The sequence below is a fragment of the Lissotriton helveticus genome, chromosome 1_1 (assembly GCF_964261635.1).
Source record: "Lissotriton helveticus chromosome 1_1, aLisHel1.1, whole genome shotgun sequence".
NCBI lineage: Eukaryota > Metazoa > Chordata > Amphibia > Caudata > Salamandridae > Lissotriton > Lissotriton helveticus.
This window is the reverse complement of record NC_136057.1, coordinates 610,088,843-610,106,293: the sequence shown is the minus strand read 5'-3', so window position 1 is coordinate 610,106,293 and position 17,451 is coordinate 610,088,843. Positions and strand designations below refer to the sequence as shown.

The 17,451-nt window shown below is 40.4% G+C and overlaps 1 protein-coding gene across 1 annotated transcript in view; it reads right to left on the bottom strand.

Moving 5' to 3' along the window:
* The window catches only part of BMAL2 (basic helix-loop-helix ARNT like 2), a 209,236-nt gene that overhangs the window by 44,872 nt on the left and 146,913 nt on the right, over positions 1-17,451 (bottom strand). Inside the window, exons 6-9 of the mRNA XM_078654606.1 lie at positions 13,761-13,840; positions 9,281-9,373; positions 5,799-5,916; positions 3,915-4,058 (exon numbers count right to left, since the gene is read on the bottom strand). Of these exons, the coding sequence (XP_078510732.1) occupies positions 3,915-4,058; positions 5,799-5,916; positions 9,281-9,373; positions 13,761-13,840 (435 nt within the window). The remainder of the gene's footprint in view (positions 1-3,914; positions 4,059-5,798; positions 5,917-9,280; positions 9,374-13,760; positions 13,841-17,451) is intronic.

Below are 17,451 nucleotides of genomic sequence, written 5' to 3'. Positions count from 1 at the left end.
AACCTTCTGCTTTTTACCATATCTACCATGAGTTAAGTATAGGTTTTCTCAGTCAACTCTGTTTTGACCTAGTCATATATTGTATTATTAAACTAGTGGGATCCCTCCTCCCAAATCCAAATCAATAATCCAAAGTCTCACAATGCTCTACAAGTACTTTCAAACTATTCTTTATTGAAGTATATTAACAACTATGATGTTATGTCTTTGAGACACGGCTTGCAGCCAGCCCAGGGATTCCCAGTTTTCAGAGTTGTGAATGAAAAAGTTCAACAGACAAACACAGAGTGCCAAAAGATGGAATTTATAGCACCATTATAAGCAATCATTTTAAGTGTTGTGCTTTGGCTGTTTCTATGTCTAGTAAGGGTTAGCAGTTTTGATTTAATCAAAATGGCATACAAATGAAAGATCTGTGTCAACGTTTATATGAAACCAGTAGAGGAAGGCAAGAGGCCACAGACTGGAGCAATATAGGAAAGTATTAAAGTGAGATTAGAAAAATATAATCGTTCCCCAGGGCTGTTAAAGGCAATTTTAAATAACTTGAAAATGTTTTGAGTAGACCACTCAATAAGTATGTAGCAGAATGCAGAACATAATGTAAGCTCTTATGGAAGTACTACAATTGAGATGACTTCTGGGTCACCTTAATAGAGAATGTCCAACAAACATGCCTTTTCAGATCTGAGTGACCCGTACACCCATAGTATGTGCTTTTGTTGGCAAAGAGAACCCTTATTACAAACATAGTTATTTATTTTATAGTAACTAAAGTAGTGGTAGTTATCAGCTCCAGCTACTCTTTCCACGTTCCTGGGTTTCTTGGATGAAGCTAAACACTGTGGAGGACAAAGAATATTACAAAAGGATGAGAAGAAATAGGGGCTCTGGGTCAGGTACAATACTACTATAAAAACATCTCTTCATAGAATGTGTATGTAAACATTAAAGATGAACTACTTTCTTTTTGAGAAAGGTTCTAATGCAACTTTGCTAGCTGCTTCTGGCAGAATGAGTAAGGATAGGCCTGGGGCTCCTTGGTTTCATGAACAATGTCCTGAATGCCCCCCCAAGAACGGCATCCAAACCCCTCTTTGAACAACTACACTGGCTTACTGTCAGACAAAGGGCAAAATTTAAGATATGTTGCTTAATCCACAAATGCTTGAATGGACTAGGACCCACCTACCTGGAAAGGAAATTTAGACCATATGTTCCCTCACGATCTCTCAGATCTAGCAATAATTTTCTCCTTGTGGTTCCACATATTAAAAAAGTTAGACACGGAGGCAGAGCCCTGTCAACTATGGGCCCCAAGTTGTGGAATAAGCTCCCGTTGGCCCTAAGGTTATGTAAAGATCACCTAACCTTCCGTAAACAGTTAAAAACTATTCTGTTCAAAAACGAAATCTAATCATCTTCCATTGTGTAGTTGCGATTTTACTGGGCATAAAGCGCAGAGATACTCCTGGCGGAGTGATTCTAGCGCTATACAAACTCATAAATAAATAAATAAATAAATAAATGTTGTAGAGTAAAAGAAAAGAGAGAACGATGATGGTTCCCCTATAGAATGCCCTGAATTCAATGTATGTTGGGCTGAAATGGAAAAGGGCCTTTTTTAGAGTGCATTAATAGGAGTTTCTCGTGTTTGGTGGCTGCGACAGTGACCTAGCAAGGTGGGGCAGCCCGCACTGGGCGGCATGAGTTTTGGGGGCAACACTACCGCCTCTTACATGTGGCTGTCGCGAGGTGGCAAAGGCAACAATCGCCAGCACCCAAACCCCCTCCCCACCCCCACCCGCAGGTGGCAAACCATGAGCACCATAAGTCCAACCTACGCCACTGGGCTGAGAGGATCAAGGAATACAAAAAAAAAAAAAAAAAGATTAATCTCTTATTGAAACTATTTGCTAGGATTTGCTTGGTGACTTTTATGGATGATAAACAGAGAATAACTAACTACTTAATTAGAGGTGGACAGTGTTTCTTTGTGCAATTTGGAAATGGCTTTTGAATCTTTAAGAGTGGGGTGCGGCACCTCCATTTATGTACCAGTGACTTGCCTCTAGTTGCACTTTACCATGGGTAAATTTGTTACTGACTAATGAGGTCAAAGCTTGGAACAATTATGGGGGCATTCTATTATGCTGTTGATGATGCCTTTGATTGACTATTACATACTATATAATGCAGAAAACAATTCTCTTGTAGGATAAGATTCGGGATGTTCACATCCGGGGTCAGCAGCAATTAAACATGCTAGCTTCCCAAGGTACTGGTCCATTTACACCGAATAAGGGGGATAACATCAAGGGTGGAGAGGCAGGACTTGAGTATGAGCTGGTAAACCTTAGAATAGGAGTAGCTTGTACTTTGTGAGCCATAAATGCATGTAGACACATAAATAAGAATAGTGCAAGCCTTTCGTGGGCCTTTTTAATGCCGGTTAAACCACAAAAGACCTGCTCCCAGCGGAAAAAAGAGGGCTAAGTGTTTCTTAGTTCTTAAGTGTTGGCATCTTACAAAAAGTGTAAGACTGGTCTCACACACCACCTGGTGTCATGCTTCATCATTGACCAGTCCTCGCCCTCCAAAAACTCGGTTTGATGGAGGGCGGGCATACACCGGACGACAGGGATGCGCTTCTAAACTAAGTGGGGGCCCAAAGAAAGAAAAAAGTGAGTTAAAAATCCATTCCAGGCGTCATATTATTTTTAATGTTACTGGCGCCTGTATGGTATTCTAAAAACTTGGTCGGTGTGTTGGGGTATTAATTGTCCCCCACCGATATCAAGAGGCCGACATGTTTCTGCCAGGTGGCCCATGTGGGTCCGCGGCATTCATCAGGACCTATGTGTGACTAAGGGAAGGGCTCCACCCTAGCCAAACTGTGGTTGGAGGGTGTCCACTGTGTGGGCAGGTGGTGAATGTGCTCCACTGCAAGGTAGCTTTGATATTTACAGCCCTAAGTGATGGAACTCATGGCTCCATAGGAGGGTGAAGGATCGCAGACCCCTTTGGTCCAAAGTGTAGTTAGGGGTCTTCTCCGCTGCTCCATCTGTGCGTCCTCCTCCTCTCCTAGATGAGTGTATTCTACATCACCCACATATATATGTTATATTTTACACTTTCTATCATAGTCGGTCGGTCAGAATTCACTCCATAAATAGGATAATGCTTTATCCACATAAGCGATATCATATTGCACCTACTAATTTATGGTATAATAACGAATGGATTGGGACATGAGCCAGAACCACAGCATCAAATAAACTTTGAATGAAAAAGCACAAAGGCAGTATACAGCAACAGAGCTGATACAAAGTCTCAACATAAAGAGACAAAGGATAGTTCTGTAGTGTCGACCAGGCCTTGGTGGCCATCGAGGCACTAAATAAGGAGACTTAGGTAACAATGTACATATCTGCTAGCAAGCCAGCATATCATATCATCATTATGAAATCACAAAATTAAATCAACACTAAAATTAGTAAATCATTACGGCCTGAACTGCTGAACAGGACTGCTACATATTTCGAATTCTAATGTCAAATGAGGTTTAACAATTGTACGAAAAATCAAGATATAAACATTTTATCATGGTCTATAACGTGCTATATTGTGGTACATTTTATCAATACCTCCCCCTTGTGGTTGTTTCTAGATTACATTACAATGGGCTCTGTGATTAAATCTGGTAATGGAAAAGGACATTGCAAGAACCTGTGACGAAGAAACACAGCCAGATCACAATAATCAGAGCTCTTCAGAACATTCAAATTTACAATATTGGTGGAGGTTTTTGTCCGGAAGAGAAGTCTCGTTATATTAATACATTTTACATATTTTACAGCATCACCAAAATGAATGTTGAGAAATGACCAAAGTGCTTTAATTGCAAAGGATACCTTTCGTCTTGGAGCTGGATAAATATTCATTCTCTTCCTTTACTGTCACTCTTCTGCGTTTCATACGGCAGAAGAAGGCTCGCCTGGCTCCACAGTGAAGTCGAGATGTGCCCGCCTGGCAATCCGTATGCACTTGCATACCCGCTTTGAAAATAACACAACATCAAGTCATTTCAGAATACTTTACACACCGCTCATAAGAACATTTACATTTCAGCACAACATAATAATCGTGGTCCCTCCATCCCATGGCTTCATTTTCTGATCCTCTCCATCGTTTCAGCGCCTTTGACTGGCCTCTTTTCCAAAGCACAGTGGAGCTGGAGCAGACAGGGTGCTTGTGACAATGCAATCTTGTTTGCCATCCTGTGGCTAGCTACCAAAGGCATGAGTGATCATTCATGGCTGAGCAGCTCCAGCGGACTTCGGAGAAGGGGCGGGGGGAGGACCACCAAGACAAATGCTGCTTCTTGCTGCATCTCCTGGTTCACATAACCCAGTAATTCTGGGTAAGGAAACCTCCTTTATAGTAGGAGTCCAAGTTAGTGGTTAAGTCTTTCTCTGTGTGTTTATGTTCTAGAAGGAAAGGAGCGTATCCATTGGTTTCGCTGCCTTGAAAAGCGATGAAGGGAAAGAGGGCATGAAAAGATCCCATTGCATTTAAGTGTCTCCACTATGTTAGCCGGTGCAAAATGCTGCGTTGCTTCCTATGCCTGAGACACCAAGTCCTCTCAGGGGTCAGAAGTTTTGCACTTTGATCTATGATTCACCACAATAACTCACTTTGTGCAACCCATTACAGAACATACTAACTTATGTTTATTAAGACAGTCAGCCAGAAGTTTGTGAGTCCGCAATTCCTGGGGCAGATGACAGTAAAACCAAGGAAGGGTTGGGGCTCATATAGAGTTGGGCAGTACGGGGTCATGCGTAAGCAATGGACCAATGCTTCGTCCAACATTTAGTTACTCTGCCTTCTTTATAGGCGGGCGGTGTTCTGTTTCTGACAGCGGAGTCACCAAAGGCTCAGCCACAAAAATGATCCTCACCACTGCCAAACTGTGCCTACTTGTGGCTGCACCAAGTCACTCTAGGTTTAGCAAGCGACGGCCCTCCAAAACGGAGACCTTAATCAAATCTGGAAGAAGCATTTGTCTCCTTGCATTATTTGAATTGGAATTAGAATAGGATTTATATAGCGCATGCCTACCCGGAGGCATCCCAGGGCTACGGAGTTGATTAGAGAACAGAGGAAGTTACGGGAAGAGCCAAGTTTTCAGGTGTTTGCGGAATGTTAGTAGGTTGGTTTCCCTGCGGATGGTAAGTGGCAGGGAATTCCAAAGCCAGGAGGCGTTGTAGAAGAGGCGGCCCCCTGTACGTGCCTTCTTGATTCTGGGGGTATCGGCTAAGTAGAGGTGGTCGGAGCGTAGCTTTCTATTGGCTTTGTAAGGTTTGATCAGAGCTCTTAAGATTGGGGACCCTTACCCTGGAGGATTTTGTGTGTAAAGCAAAGGGATTTGAAGTTAACATTCTCCTGAATCGGGAGCCAGTGAAGGGGGCTTAATGTGGGTTTAGCAGAGCATTAAGTCTGCCTTCCCATATTTCCCACCCCCTTTGCAATACTCTAGAGACCACTTCCACAACTGTGAATAACTGGTCCTTGTCTGTAGCCCTTATTTATTGGCACTAAGGTGTGTCTGCATGCGTCTGACTATGGGATTAAATTGGTTGCCTGTGGCTAGTACTGTTTTGGGAGCGCTTGTCTTACGCATTCATAGTCATCACGTGCTTGTGAAAACAATACTTAAAAAAAAAAAAAATAATAAGACGTTTCACTTCACAAAGCACCATCATCTTGACAATAAAAAGTTGCTGTGTGCTTACTTTTCGCGTCGATAAGTTTTTCTCTTGGTGAAACATCGGATAACGAGAGCTGCTCCTTCATCTTGGCCACATCCTTCGGATGCAGGAAATCAAAGAGACTCTGCCCCATCAGCTCCGCCTGAAAGACAGGCGTTCAGAGTGAGATGCAGTGTGCGCTTCTTTTCACAAGCCCATTGTAAATACTGTAAACAAACCGATGCTCTTATGCAAAAGTAACCATGGAAAAGGTGAATTATGAAACGGGGGGAAATAGAGCAATACTGAATTAGGAGTGCGCCTAAAATGGTTTTTTTGTAATCAAACATAGCTGCCTGCACTTGGCATTTCTTTAACTGTTAAACTGATACATCTATTGAACTGGGTAAGATGACACTGTGTGAGATCTAGAAAGACTCCAAAAAACAGCAGCAAGCAGGCGTAGGAGAGGCAGAGGAGGTGCAGCTGTGAGCACGATAAAGTAGGATGGGGTGGGACAGGAGGCAGGCAGAGTGAGCCTCAGAGAGACTGCATGCGGTGCAGACTGTTAGCAACAGGCAGAAGAGAGACAAAAGAGACGGAGACACATGAAACAGAGAGAACGACATTGCTGGACAGATAGGCTGCAATCAAGGCAGACAGGCGCCTCAGCAGAAGGAAATAAAGTAAAAAAGCCACAAAAATAATGTACGAAGCACGGGAGCGTCCAGAAACATCAACCCCAAATAAATTCAATTTAGTGAAGTTGATTCAGAACTTAATTCTCCCCGCTAATAAACTATGAAAGTTACTTTGGTTAAATGTGAAAAAAAACATTCAGTCCTCAGCACAAACAGATGCAGACTAGCATAGCCATATCTAATTAGAATTGTAACATGAGGTTACCAAGCTATCAGCCAGTATCCAAAATCTCCGATATCTGATCATCAGTGCTGGAGCCCTTCTTGCCTTCCTCCCAGCCGTTACTCATTCAGTGTCCTTCTTCTCTTCTCTGGATTGATACCATGAGCTAAAGCCTGTGACCAGATTACCTCCTAAAGTATGGTTGCTAGAGGCCGGCACTCACATGGACTGCAACAACTGTTTGGAGCTAGATGCTTTAAGGGTGTCTAAAACTGTGTCCTGCTCCAACACTTTCTGATAGACCACGGTTTCAACAACACAGCCCAAAGAATCCTCTTTTACAGGCATTTAATCAACTGTAACTGACCAGAGCTCGGGATTCTAATGATGCATGATAATTTTATAAGATTTGCCTTAGAAAGGCAAATAAACTCTTCATGAGCAAAACAAGAGGAGAGAAAACATGGGGAGAGGAGTTGGCCTATTGGCTAGGGCAGTCAACCTCAAATCTGGGGAACAATGTTCGAGTCTCGGCAAGGACGTGCAACATTCTGTGATTCTGGGCAAATCACGTAATCTCTCTGTGCCTAACAAAAATGAATGGGTCCTCATATAACGCAACTTGTGCTCGTGTAAAGCGCTCTGATACCCGATACCTTTTGTTCTAGTCCGAACTATATAAAACTATAAGGTATTGTCAAACAGACACAGACGTAGCACTATCCCTTACACTCCTAAGACATTCGAACAATCTTAGGGAGTGCATGTATTAATATTCCTAACAATTATGGCCAGACTGGCCAGCCGTGCCAGCAAGCAATCCCTCAGGAGGCTGGAGCCCCAGGAGGCCTGTTTTGACAGCCTCCAGTAGTGTTGGTGCATGTTACGCACTCCCGACTGCAACTTGAAGGAGTTGCTCTGGTTCTAGGCATTAATTAGCATGTCTGCACACGTCTCGGAATTTATAATTTTTGCCAGGGCTGTTGCAAGTTCCCAGTCCAGCATACTAAGAATCAATCATGTCTGCACTGGTTTCAGAATTATGGAGAATGATGGATTTAAAACCACAAAATGCTTCATAACTGCTGAATTATTCTACAAAACAATCATATATACTGAGAAAAATCTAGATCTTATATTGTTTAAAAAAAATGCAGAAATGGTGATCTTTGGAAACGTACTCATATACCCAACTATTTTAGAATGATATTATATCCTATGCAGTGTTTGGGAAAAACCCATATGCACGGATTATGATGTCAGTTGGACCGACACCGATGGCCCATCGGTCTCGGTCCCACTAACATCTGTCCCTGCAGTGCACCCACCGCATCACGACACGGCGGGCAGAGGCATCGGGAGGAGGGACTGTCCGCGGCACTTCGGACAGGCTCAAGGAGCCAGTTGGTGCGTTGGAAGGCACCATAATCCCCTAATGACGGCAGAGCACGGCTCTGCTCCACCGTTGGGATTATGATAACACTTTCTGCCTGCCCTTTTATTTTCGGTCCACCCACCATGAAAAGGCAGGCGGAAAGTGACTTTGGGAGTCACTAGCATGGCTCCCTAAACATCCCTGCACCGTGAGGTGCCTGCCACACAGTGCAATTCAGAAAAGGGGGTGGTGATGGACAGAGTATCTGAATTAAGCAGAACACTCCTACCCAGTGCAGGGATGTTTCAAAACATCCATTTTACAATGGAAGCTTATGCTGTGGGCCTTTTCTGCCCGCCCCACAAGCTACCATTGTAAAATGCATGTTTGCAACTTCCCTATGGGCGGTTGCATCGTAATCCTGTGGTTGGAACCGGCAACCTAACGTCAGGCGGTTCCAGACTGATTGCGTCCCCCGACATCGCAACCAGTCCCTTAGTGTTGATTTGTGAATGATGCAAAGAGATTCAATAACTCAAAATAGGACATATTGGCAAACAAACAGAATGTATCGATCCCAAGTCTCAAATCTATATGATAGAACAATGAGGCTTAGACTATTTTAAAAAGCCTTGTGGTCTTTCATTTGTTGGGGAGTACAGTGATATATATATATATATATATATATATATATATATATATATATATGTATTTCAAATAGGATTTCTTTTATTTAATCAAAGAAGTCATTCGGCACTCGTACGTGGATATCTTTAAATTAGGCTTTTTATTTAGTATTTATTACATCCATCAACGCGTTTCGGGAGTCATGCTCCCTTGATCACGATGTTCTATATATATATATATATATATATATATATATATATATATATATATATATATATATATATATATACACACACATACATACTACAGATTGGCCAAAACTCTTGTTAATAAATGATGAATAAATGTGTACATTTTCATTTATCTACTACTGGTGATCTGATCTGGATAACTCAGAAATGGGGCTTCAATAAACAGGCAAGCCTTTCTGCATGGCAGTTTTACATTTAATTAAAAACAAAACAGCTGAATTGATCGCCACACACAGAATTGAAACAGAAATAGTACATGGTGCATTTATTACACTGATAAAGGAGCCAAACAAAGGGAAAATTAAGAATAGTAACCTTAGTATGTTTACCATGCGATTTAACTCATGTATGTAAATAGTTTTTTTTACCTAAGTCACTTTACTTAGACAAAATAAGTAAAGTTCTCCTACCTGACTATAGTTTAGTATTTTGGAGATTGATTCAGAGACAAAGAGAATTTTCCCTCGATCACATCCAATGACAAAGAGGAACCCATCTGCAGCCTAGGAGACAAAATGCACACTTAATGAACTAACATGACATTGGAAAACGAAAACAAACAAATCAATGCAGATTTTTGCAGGTGAACTACTTGGTGCTAATGAAGAAGTACGCATCGAAATGACCAAGCAGAGAACAAGGTGGGTGCATGGTCAATCACTTGCAATGAAAGAGAAATCATAATTAACGATAATTGTAAACGTATAAAGCAAGCAACCCCTTCCAGATGTTTGCTTCTGTGCCTGTACTAAGCGTACACACAAAAGGTATCAGTAAATTGTTAATAATGTTATGTTATTATGTTACAGGGTTTTATAGAGTGCATCAGTCGGTTTCTTTGTGCTAGGTAAAAGCAGAACCCTCCTCAAAACAATTAGTCATAGGCTTGTTTAACCTCTTCGACGCTGTTGACGGAACCGTTCCGTCATCAGCCGCGGTGGCGCTGTGCTGATGACGGAGCGGTTCCGTCATGGCCCGCCCGACGTGCCTGCGTGGCGCTGATTTCGCGCCTGCGCCTTCTATTAAGCGGGCGGGGCCATGACGGAACCGCTCCGTCATCAGCACAGCTCACCCGAGGCTGGTGACGGAGCGGTTCCGTCACCAGCGTGTGAGTGCCGCGCAGCCCCCCCCCCGCCCCCTTAGCGCTGAGGCGGAATAGCCGCCGCAGCGAAGGTGTTATGTAGCCAAGTCTTGAAGAGTTGCCTGAATATCAGGTGGTAAGAGGTGGATCTTATCTCTTGAGGAAATAAGTACCAAATGTGGGGGGCAAGGACAGAGAAACGTGAGCCTCCCTGTCTGTGCTTATTAAATGATGGAGTAGAGAGGAGATTCCCGAGTGGACCTTTAGTTACGGTTGGGAGTATATTTTTTTAAGTTCTAGATGACATGAAGGTGGGACTCCTACCATAGATGGATTTGAAAATAATACAGCTGGTCTTAAAGATGGTACTTTGTTAAATCTGTAACCAATGAATCTTCCTCACCAGGAACTGTTGAAAATGTTAGTCTGGGCACCTGGTTTAGTGCTAGTTGGAGTCTGCAAGAAAAGGTATTTAGGATGGCCAAGATAAAAAGAGTTTGCATAGTCAATTCGTGAGATGAATAAGGCAAAAATAACTTGAACCAGGGCTTCAAATGTGAGGAACTTGCCAATATTCTTGATTTTATGCAGTTGTAGAAAGCAGGAGGATAAAACTGCTCCTAATTAGGGTTCATCAATAGATCTTTGTCGATGAAGACTCCTAGACTTAACAGAGTGCTTGGGTTGGGGAGGGGCACCCATCAGGGGCAGAAGGAAGGGTTACATCATTGTTTTGTTTTGAGTTATGACAATTTCTGTTTTATCAGAATTGACTTTTAGTTAGTTGCTGCTTATCTAGTCTCTGATAAATTGCATAGAGTTTTGAAATATTTCCTTTGTTTCAAAGAAGTATCAATAATGAAGAGTATCTTCCTATCATCAGCATTGTTATATATTCCGACATTCATCTTCTCAAGAGAATGCACTAGGGGAAGAATATACAGGTTGATGAGGTGAGGGGACAGGGACGACCCATAGGAACTCCAGAAGATAGCCGGCGAAAGATCTATAAGGACCAAAACAACTGGTTGGTGCCTCTGTCAGCTACCTCCTGCATGTCATCTACAACTGAGAGAATGGTAGCTTCAGATGAGAAAAAAACAGCTGAAAACCTGACTAATGTGACGCAAGCAACTTAGATTCCACTAAGAACTAGCAGAGGTGTCTGGCAACATGTGCTTCAAGCACCTTTGCCAAATATGAACACAAGAAGATTGACCAATAATTTTTCAAGATAAGTGGCTCCTCACTGGATTTCTTTTGTAGTGGGACTACTATTGCCTCCTTGAAAATGTCTGATACTGTGCGTTGACTGAGGGACTGACTGAGGAGAGAAATGGCTTAGTCAGGAAAGTGTAAAAAGACAGTTTTCAGGATTTTTGGGAGACAGATGAAATTTTGGGATCCAGATTTGACTTTTAATAGCAGGTCCATGAGGCAATCCTTGCTGACAGCAGGAAATTCAGATAGAGTAAGCTGGTTTCTTAGATCAGGTGGTACAAGGTTCGGGAAAGAGCTAGCCAGTATGCAGTCCTTTATTGTCTTAATCTTTGAAATGAAGAAAGAGTTAAGAGTGTCAAATTCTGCTCAGGAAGGAAAGGTATGGTCAGAGTGTCGGGATTTGATAATTCAGAGACTATGTTAAAGATTTTCTTTGAATTATTCACTGAGTTTAATATTCTATTGGAAAAGAACACAGCTTTTGCTTGTTTGATTAAACTTTTATATCCTTATAGACAGGCTTCCTTATTATCGGATGAATAGTTAGTCTGCCATTTGCGTTCTGAGCGACGAAGTGAAGATTTGGCTGTTTTTAGGTAATCAGAAAACCCTTTGGATGCCGGATGGCGTCTGACCGGTTTGAATTTCCGAAAGGGGGTGTGGATATTGCTGGCAGTATTTAGCCAGTTAGTAAATGCTTCCTTGTGGTGATTAATGTTATTGTAAGGTTTGGGTGAAGTGAGCAATAGGGATTCGCAGAAGGAATTGATGTCCACCCTGGACCAGTTTCTGGAAAGAATTACAGGGCAAGCGGGAATTTTTCGATGGGGTCAATCCAGTTAAAGAAAATTTAACTAATTAGTGGTAGGACCATACACATGGGGTGATAGAAAGATTAAGCAAAGATAAATAGCTAGACCATACAGGGTCTAATGTGTGGCCTTTGTTGTAAGTAGGTAAGAATACATGGTGTTTAAGATTAAGATTGCTGAGCAAGTCTGTTAGCTTTTCAGAGGAGGACCCTCCAGATTCCTCATTTGCCCAATAATTAAGATCACCAATTAACAGGATTTGGCGAGGATTCTTGTGTTAACTAGGTTACGTTTCAAAATAATATATCTGGAGATTCGAGGTTGAGTAGATGGAAGATTTTGGTCTGGTGCTTGACCATAGATCTAGTATGGAGATAAACAACCAAAAGTTGTTCTGTGTTGGAGGTATCAGAGTTTTTAAGTGTGTCGAAGGCATGGTGCATGGTTGGTTGGGAGAATTTAGTGCCAGAGGTAAAACTCTTTAAGATGTTCAAGTTTGTAACTTTACTATGGTGGAGGGAGCTAATTGATAGCTAGGTGATTAAAGATGGCTGAGTTCCTCTGAGGAGTAATATAGTGTTTGGGCTAGTGGCTGACACCTGGCCCATAATGGCACAAAAAGGAACAGACAGGCTTGCCTTTGACACGTCTTCGGCGCTCCAGCTGCACATCCATTTAGTTGCCCGCATTAAATGGGCTGCGAGCTCTAAAAGGCTCCGGGCCTATTCTCCTGATCGGTTCAGCCTAAGTCAAATCAGATGACAGCATTGGCAAAGCTGTAATGCAGTTCACGATTTCCCCGAGTTAAAATTACCATTATAAAGAGTTTTTCGCAACAAGATACGGCGATTTCTAACACAAATTGAAAGCATGCTCGTATTAAAACAAGTGCAGAACGTGATTCAGATGAGTGAGCATCATGCTACTGTTACTTGCGCATCCACTTCATTGCCTGAGTTTTATCGGCTGCGAGCTCTAACAGGCTCCCTCCCTATTCTCTTGATTGGTCCTACCCAAGTCCAATCAGATGGCAGTACTGGCAAAGCTGTAATTCAGATCATTATTTCCACGTGATAAATCACTGTTATTAACAATTTTCCCCAGCAAGTTACAGCGAGTGCTAACACAAATTAAAAGGGTGCTCAAATTAAAACAAGTACAGGACGTGATTCGGATGAGTGAGCTTGATGCTACTGTACTGTAATAATTAAACAACATTTGTAAAGAATTTGGTCTAAAATAATAAGTTCAAAAAAGTCTGACCAGTGGTTATGTAAGCATTTTCTGTGTTTATTTAATAAATCATTCTGATAAAATACTATAAGTGATAAAGGGGAAAGCCTTTTTTAAAGGTATTTCTCCATTCAAAGTTACTGACCGCATTCTGTATCAAAATATCTTCCTGTATATTTATAAACATAATGTTAATGCTGCTAATCAAACACTACCTGCATTTTTAAACGTTTTGAAATAGAATGTATGTCAAAACAGAAAATGTTTTCTGTGTAAAAAGTAGTAGGCTGGGTTGTTCATTCAGAAAATACCTAATTTAAACTTATATTTTCCTAAGAAACTCCACTTATGTATAGAATTGACAAGAATACTACATTGCAATTACAAATATCTTACTTGTCCTTTAAATTTAAAGCATTACATACACAGATTAACACCAAAACAAGATTAGTGAGTAGGCATTTGATCAAGGACTGACCCACAACCACTGAGGTCTTAAAAAATATGCAATAATGTAAATACTATCATTGTCTCTTTACTAACCCTGAGGATGAGGTGTCTCAGCTCATCGTCCTGTAAAAACGAAGGTTTGTAACTGTCTTCTGCATAATACCTTCTGGTACCTGCAAATCAAATAAACAGACATGAACTAGATCAAACCTATTCTGAAAGTTTTAAAGCAAGAGAAATAAAAATCACGTAAATCACCTAATTTCCAGTTTAAATTCCCATGCCCATTTTAGAACACATTTGGGTCACATGGGACAAACTTTAAGCCTCAATTTAGCATGATGATTACCCTTGACATGTTAATCTTGATCACCCTTCGCTCCTAATCAGTCTTCCCCTCTCTCTCTCCAGTGCTGCACCCTCTCCATTTTGCATGTTGCTGCTTTGTATTTGTCCTTTTTTTGCTAATCTCACTCCTACTTGTATTACCCTAACCTGGCTCCCAATCCACTACACCAGATATTTTAATTTCCATGCCTTGTGTGCATCTTAATCTACAGTTTAACCCTTGTTTATTGCTCTTCTCAATGATGCACTTTTCCAGAAATATTCGTATATAGGTCTTGCCTACAGGTAGCTATATATATATATATATATATATATATATATATATATATATATACATATATACATTCAGTTGTTTTTAAGAAATTAAGGTTCAAATAGTTTGTATATCAGGACAGTTGGGTTCATTGGACTCTCGCGAGAGTCCTGCAATCATAACATTGAAAAAAATAGAGCAATACAATTTGCGGAGGGGGCTTTTTTCCCCCGTCAGCCACCTCGATCCCACAGGATTGAGGGCTTCTGTGTACGCTCACACTTGGATTCGCTGGCCACACCATGAAAAGAAATGTGGTGCTCTTGCCATACACTACTGATAACCTCTCATATTACAACACTCATGACACAGTTCTATGACATCATTGATAACATGACTGCAAAATCAGAAATTACATAATTGATGAAGACACTGTGCATGGCGGGGGAGTGAGTTATAGTTACTTTACAGCACAAGTTATAGTTATTTGAGATAACTCTAACTGGTGAATTTCAGTGGTTGTGTTGATTTACAACACTGTTTTAACATCTCAGGAATCTGATTTATCGCTCCTGAAGTTATCTAGATTTCTAACTCTCCTTAAAATAGGTAAAAGCCCAAGGCCAGATGGGTTTACGGTCCAATTTAACATACATTTTTCAAACTTAATACTTCTTAAACTCTTACAAATTTTTAAATATTTCTATGCCACTGGCAAAGCATGTGGCACTTTCCAAGAAGTCATTATATGCCTAATCCATAAAGAGGGTCAGGATCCTATGCAATGTAAGAATTAATACCATATATTTCTCGTAAAAGTGGATTCCAACATTTTTATTAAACTGCTTGCTTTGCGACTTAATCCTTTATTGCCGGATTTAATCGGTTAAGGGCAATATGGCTTTGTTAAGAGCAGATTAACTTCAGATAATTCTCTGTTATTTTTTAGGTTGTTAAACAAGGCTTCCACTCTCTTATTCCTTAGCTGCAGTTTGTATTGACACAGAGAAGGCGTATGATAGAGTGGACTTGCCTTTTTTAATTCAAGCTCATCAATGGCATGGTTTTGGTCCTAAATATTTTTCCCTTATCCTTTGCTTTATACAGCACCAAGTGCTTCTGCATTAGTTAATGTACTTATCTCTCAATAATTCCCATTACAGCGAGGTGAGCATCAAGTTTGTCCCCATCCCCACTTTTATTTATTTTAGCTTTTAAACACTTTTTGTCCCATATTCGTCAGAATAACTACCTCTGATTTTCTTTATGGTGAACACAATTTGAAGCTGTCCGCCCATGTGGATATTTTGCTTTTTGTATTAAACCCTGAGACTTCTATTCCCCCTGTATTGCAAGAAATTTCTGATTTTTCCCTTTTTTCAGGATATAAAACCAATACTGATGAGACAGAAATTCAGAATAGCATTAGCAAATTTTAGGAAACCAAAATCGGCCGAAGGAGTGAACTTTCCTGATTTTGCCTTTACCATAAGGCCTTTTGTCTCATGCAAGCATCTAAATGGCTTCTTGCAGTACCCTCCCTCTTAACACCATTATGGGATACCATTTAACGTTCCTTACTGGCATCTTTTTCTGTAAACAAAGTTGTTGCTTTTTCCACAAAGACTAATGTCACTTCTCTTCCATGTTTAAACATACATGTTCAAGGTTACAGCCTCATTGTCAACTAAAGATCATCTCTAGAGATTCTTTCCTACAGTTTTCCCTTTGGTATAACAGTCCCATCACCATTCACAATAGGCCCCTTTATTGGAAATCTTGGCGACTTAGGGGAATAGTTTGGGTACACGGTTTGTTCTTTTCCTCAATGTCAAGTCACTATTAGGTGTCCTCATTTGTTTTGGCACAAACTCTTCATTCTTATGGAAATCATTCTAGACGTTTTCTATGTCTTCCCTTCTGATGACTCCATTTACACAGAAGACTAACTTCTCACAATACTTACATCTCTTCCAAAAGCATCACTGATGTATAAATATCTTTCAGCCCCAGATCCAGACCATTCTAAATCTAAAATAGAACTTACTTGGGAATCAGATTTGGGTTGTGTTTGGAGCAGAGACTTCTGGAACAAACTCTGGGCTCGTTCTTTAACAATTTCTAGGTCCACCTCTACCACTCAATCTATGTTCTTTCAATATCATAGATTGAATTTGACTTCTTTATCCATAGCTAATATATCACACACTAATAATAAGACATGTCAGGCATGTGATTTTCCCTTGGCTGATTTGATGCATCTTCTATCCACCTGCCCTGTTGTAGCTTCCTTTTGGGGAAATATTTGGTGTTGTATATCGCATATCTTTAATTTACATTTTCCTCTGTCTAATGTTATTCTTGTTATAGGAGGTTTACCAGATTCTTTAGTGTTACTGTACATGAAAAGGGTATATTTGACCTTATGTTAGCTCTAGCTTTTCAACAAATTACAATTAATTGGAAATGTTCATCTAAGCTGTCAGTTAAGAATTGGTGGAATAATGTTTGTCATTACCACAGATTGGATATTGCATTTGCCTCTCCTAGCAAACCGTTTGTTAACAGAGATTTATATTGGTCACCATTGACTAACTATTTAGATAAGATTTTAACTATGCCTTTGTCTTGTAAATGTTCCGAAAATGTTAAACCTCTGTAAATTGTTAATTTTCTCTGCTTTTTGTTTTCTCTTCTTCATTATTTTTCACCACTGGATTGTTTTTTAGATATCTTAATTGTTTCTTGGTCCTACAAACATATGCTAAGTTACTCAATATTCAGTTGCAGATTTAGATCATGTTCCTTCCCTCCCCCCTTCCCTTTGATTTTGTTAAAATGTAAGTAGCTCTCTACTCTGTTTTATTGCTTACTTTTCAATAAGCTTTTGCTCAATATGCTTTGTTCATTGCTTACTCTTTGTAATATGTTTATTCTTTAAAACAATCCTATTAAACTTTTAGAAAAATATATTTAATGTCCTTAATGCTCACAAATGAAATCATGCTAGAAGCTCAAAATCGTATGTATAAGAATCTGGGCAGCAAGGTGTAAACACAACAGTAAAGTGAAAGTTTTTTATATAGCTTTGGTCTGATAGTTTTATGAAACATCATCACTGTTTGTGAAAAATTCTCCACAATGAAATTAACAAATATCTGGGAAATTTTGATCATGATGAAA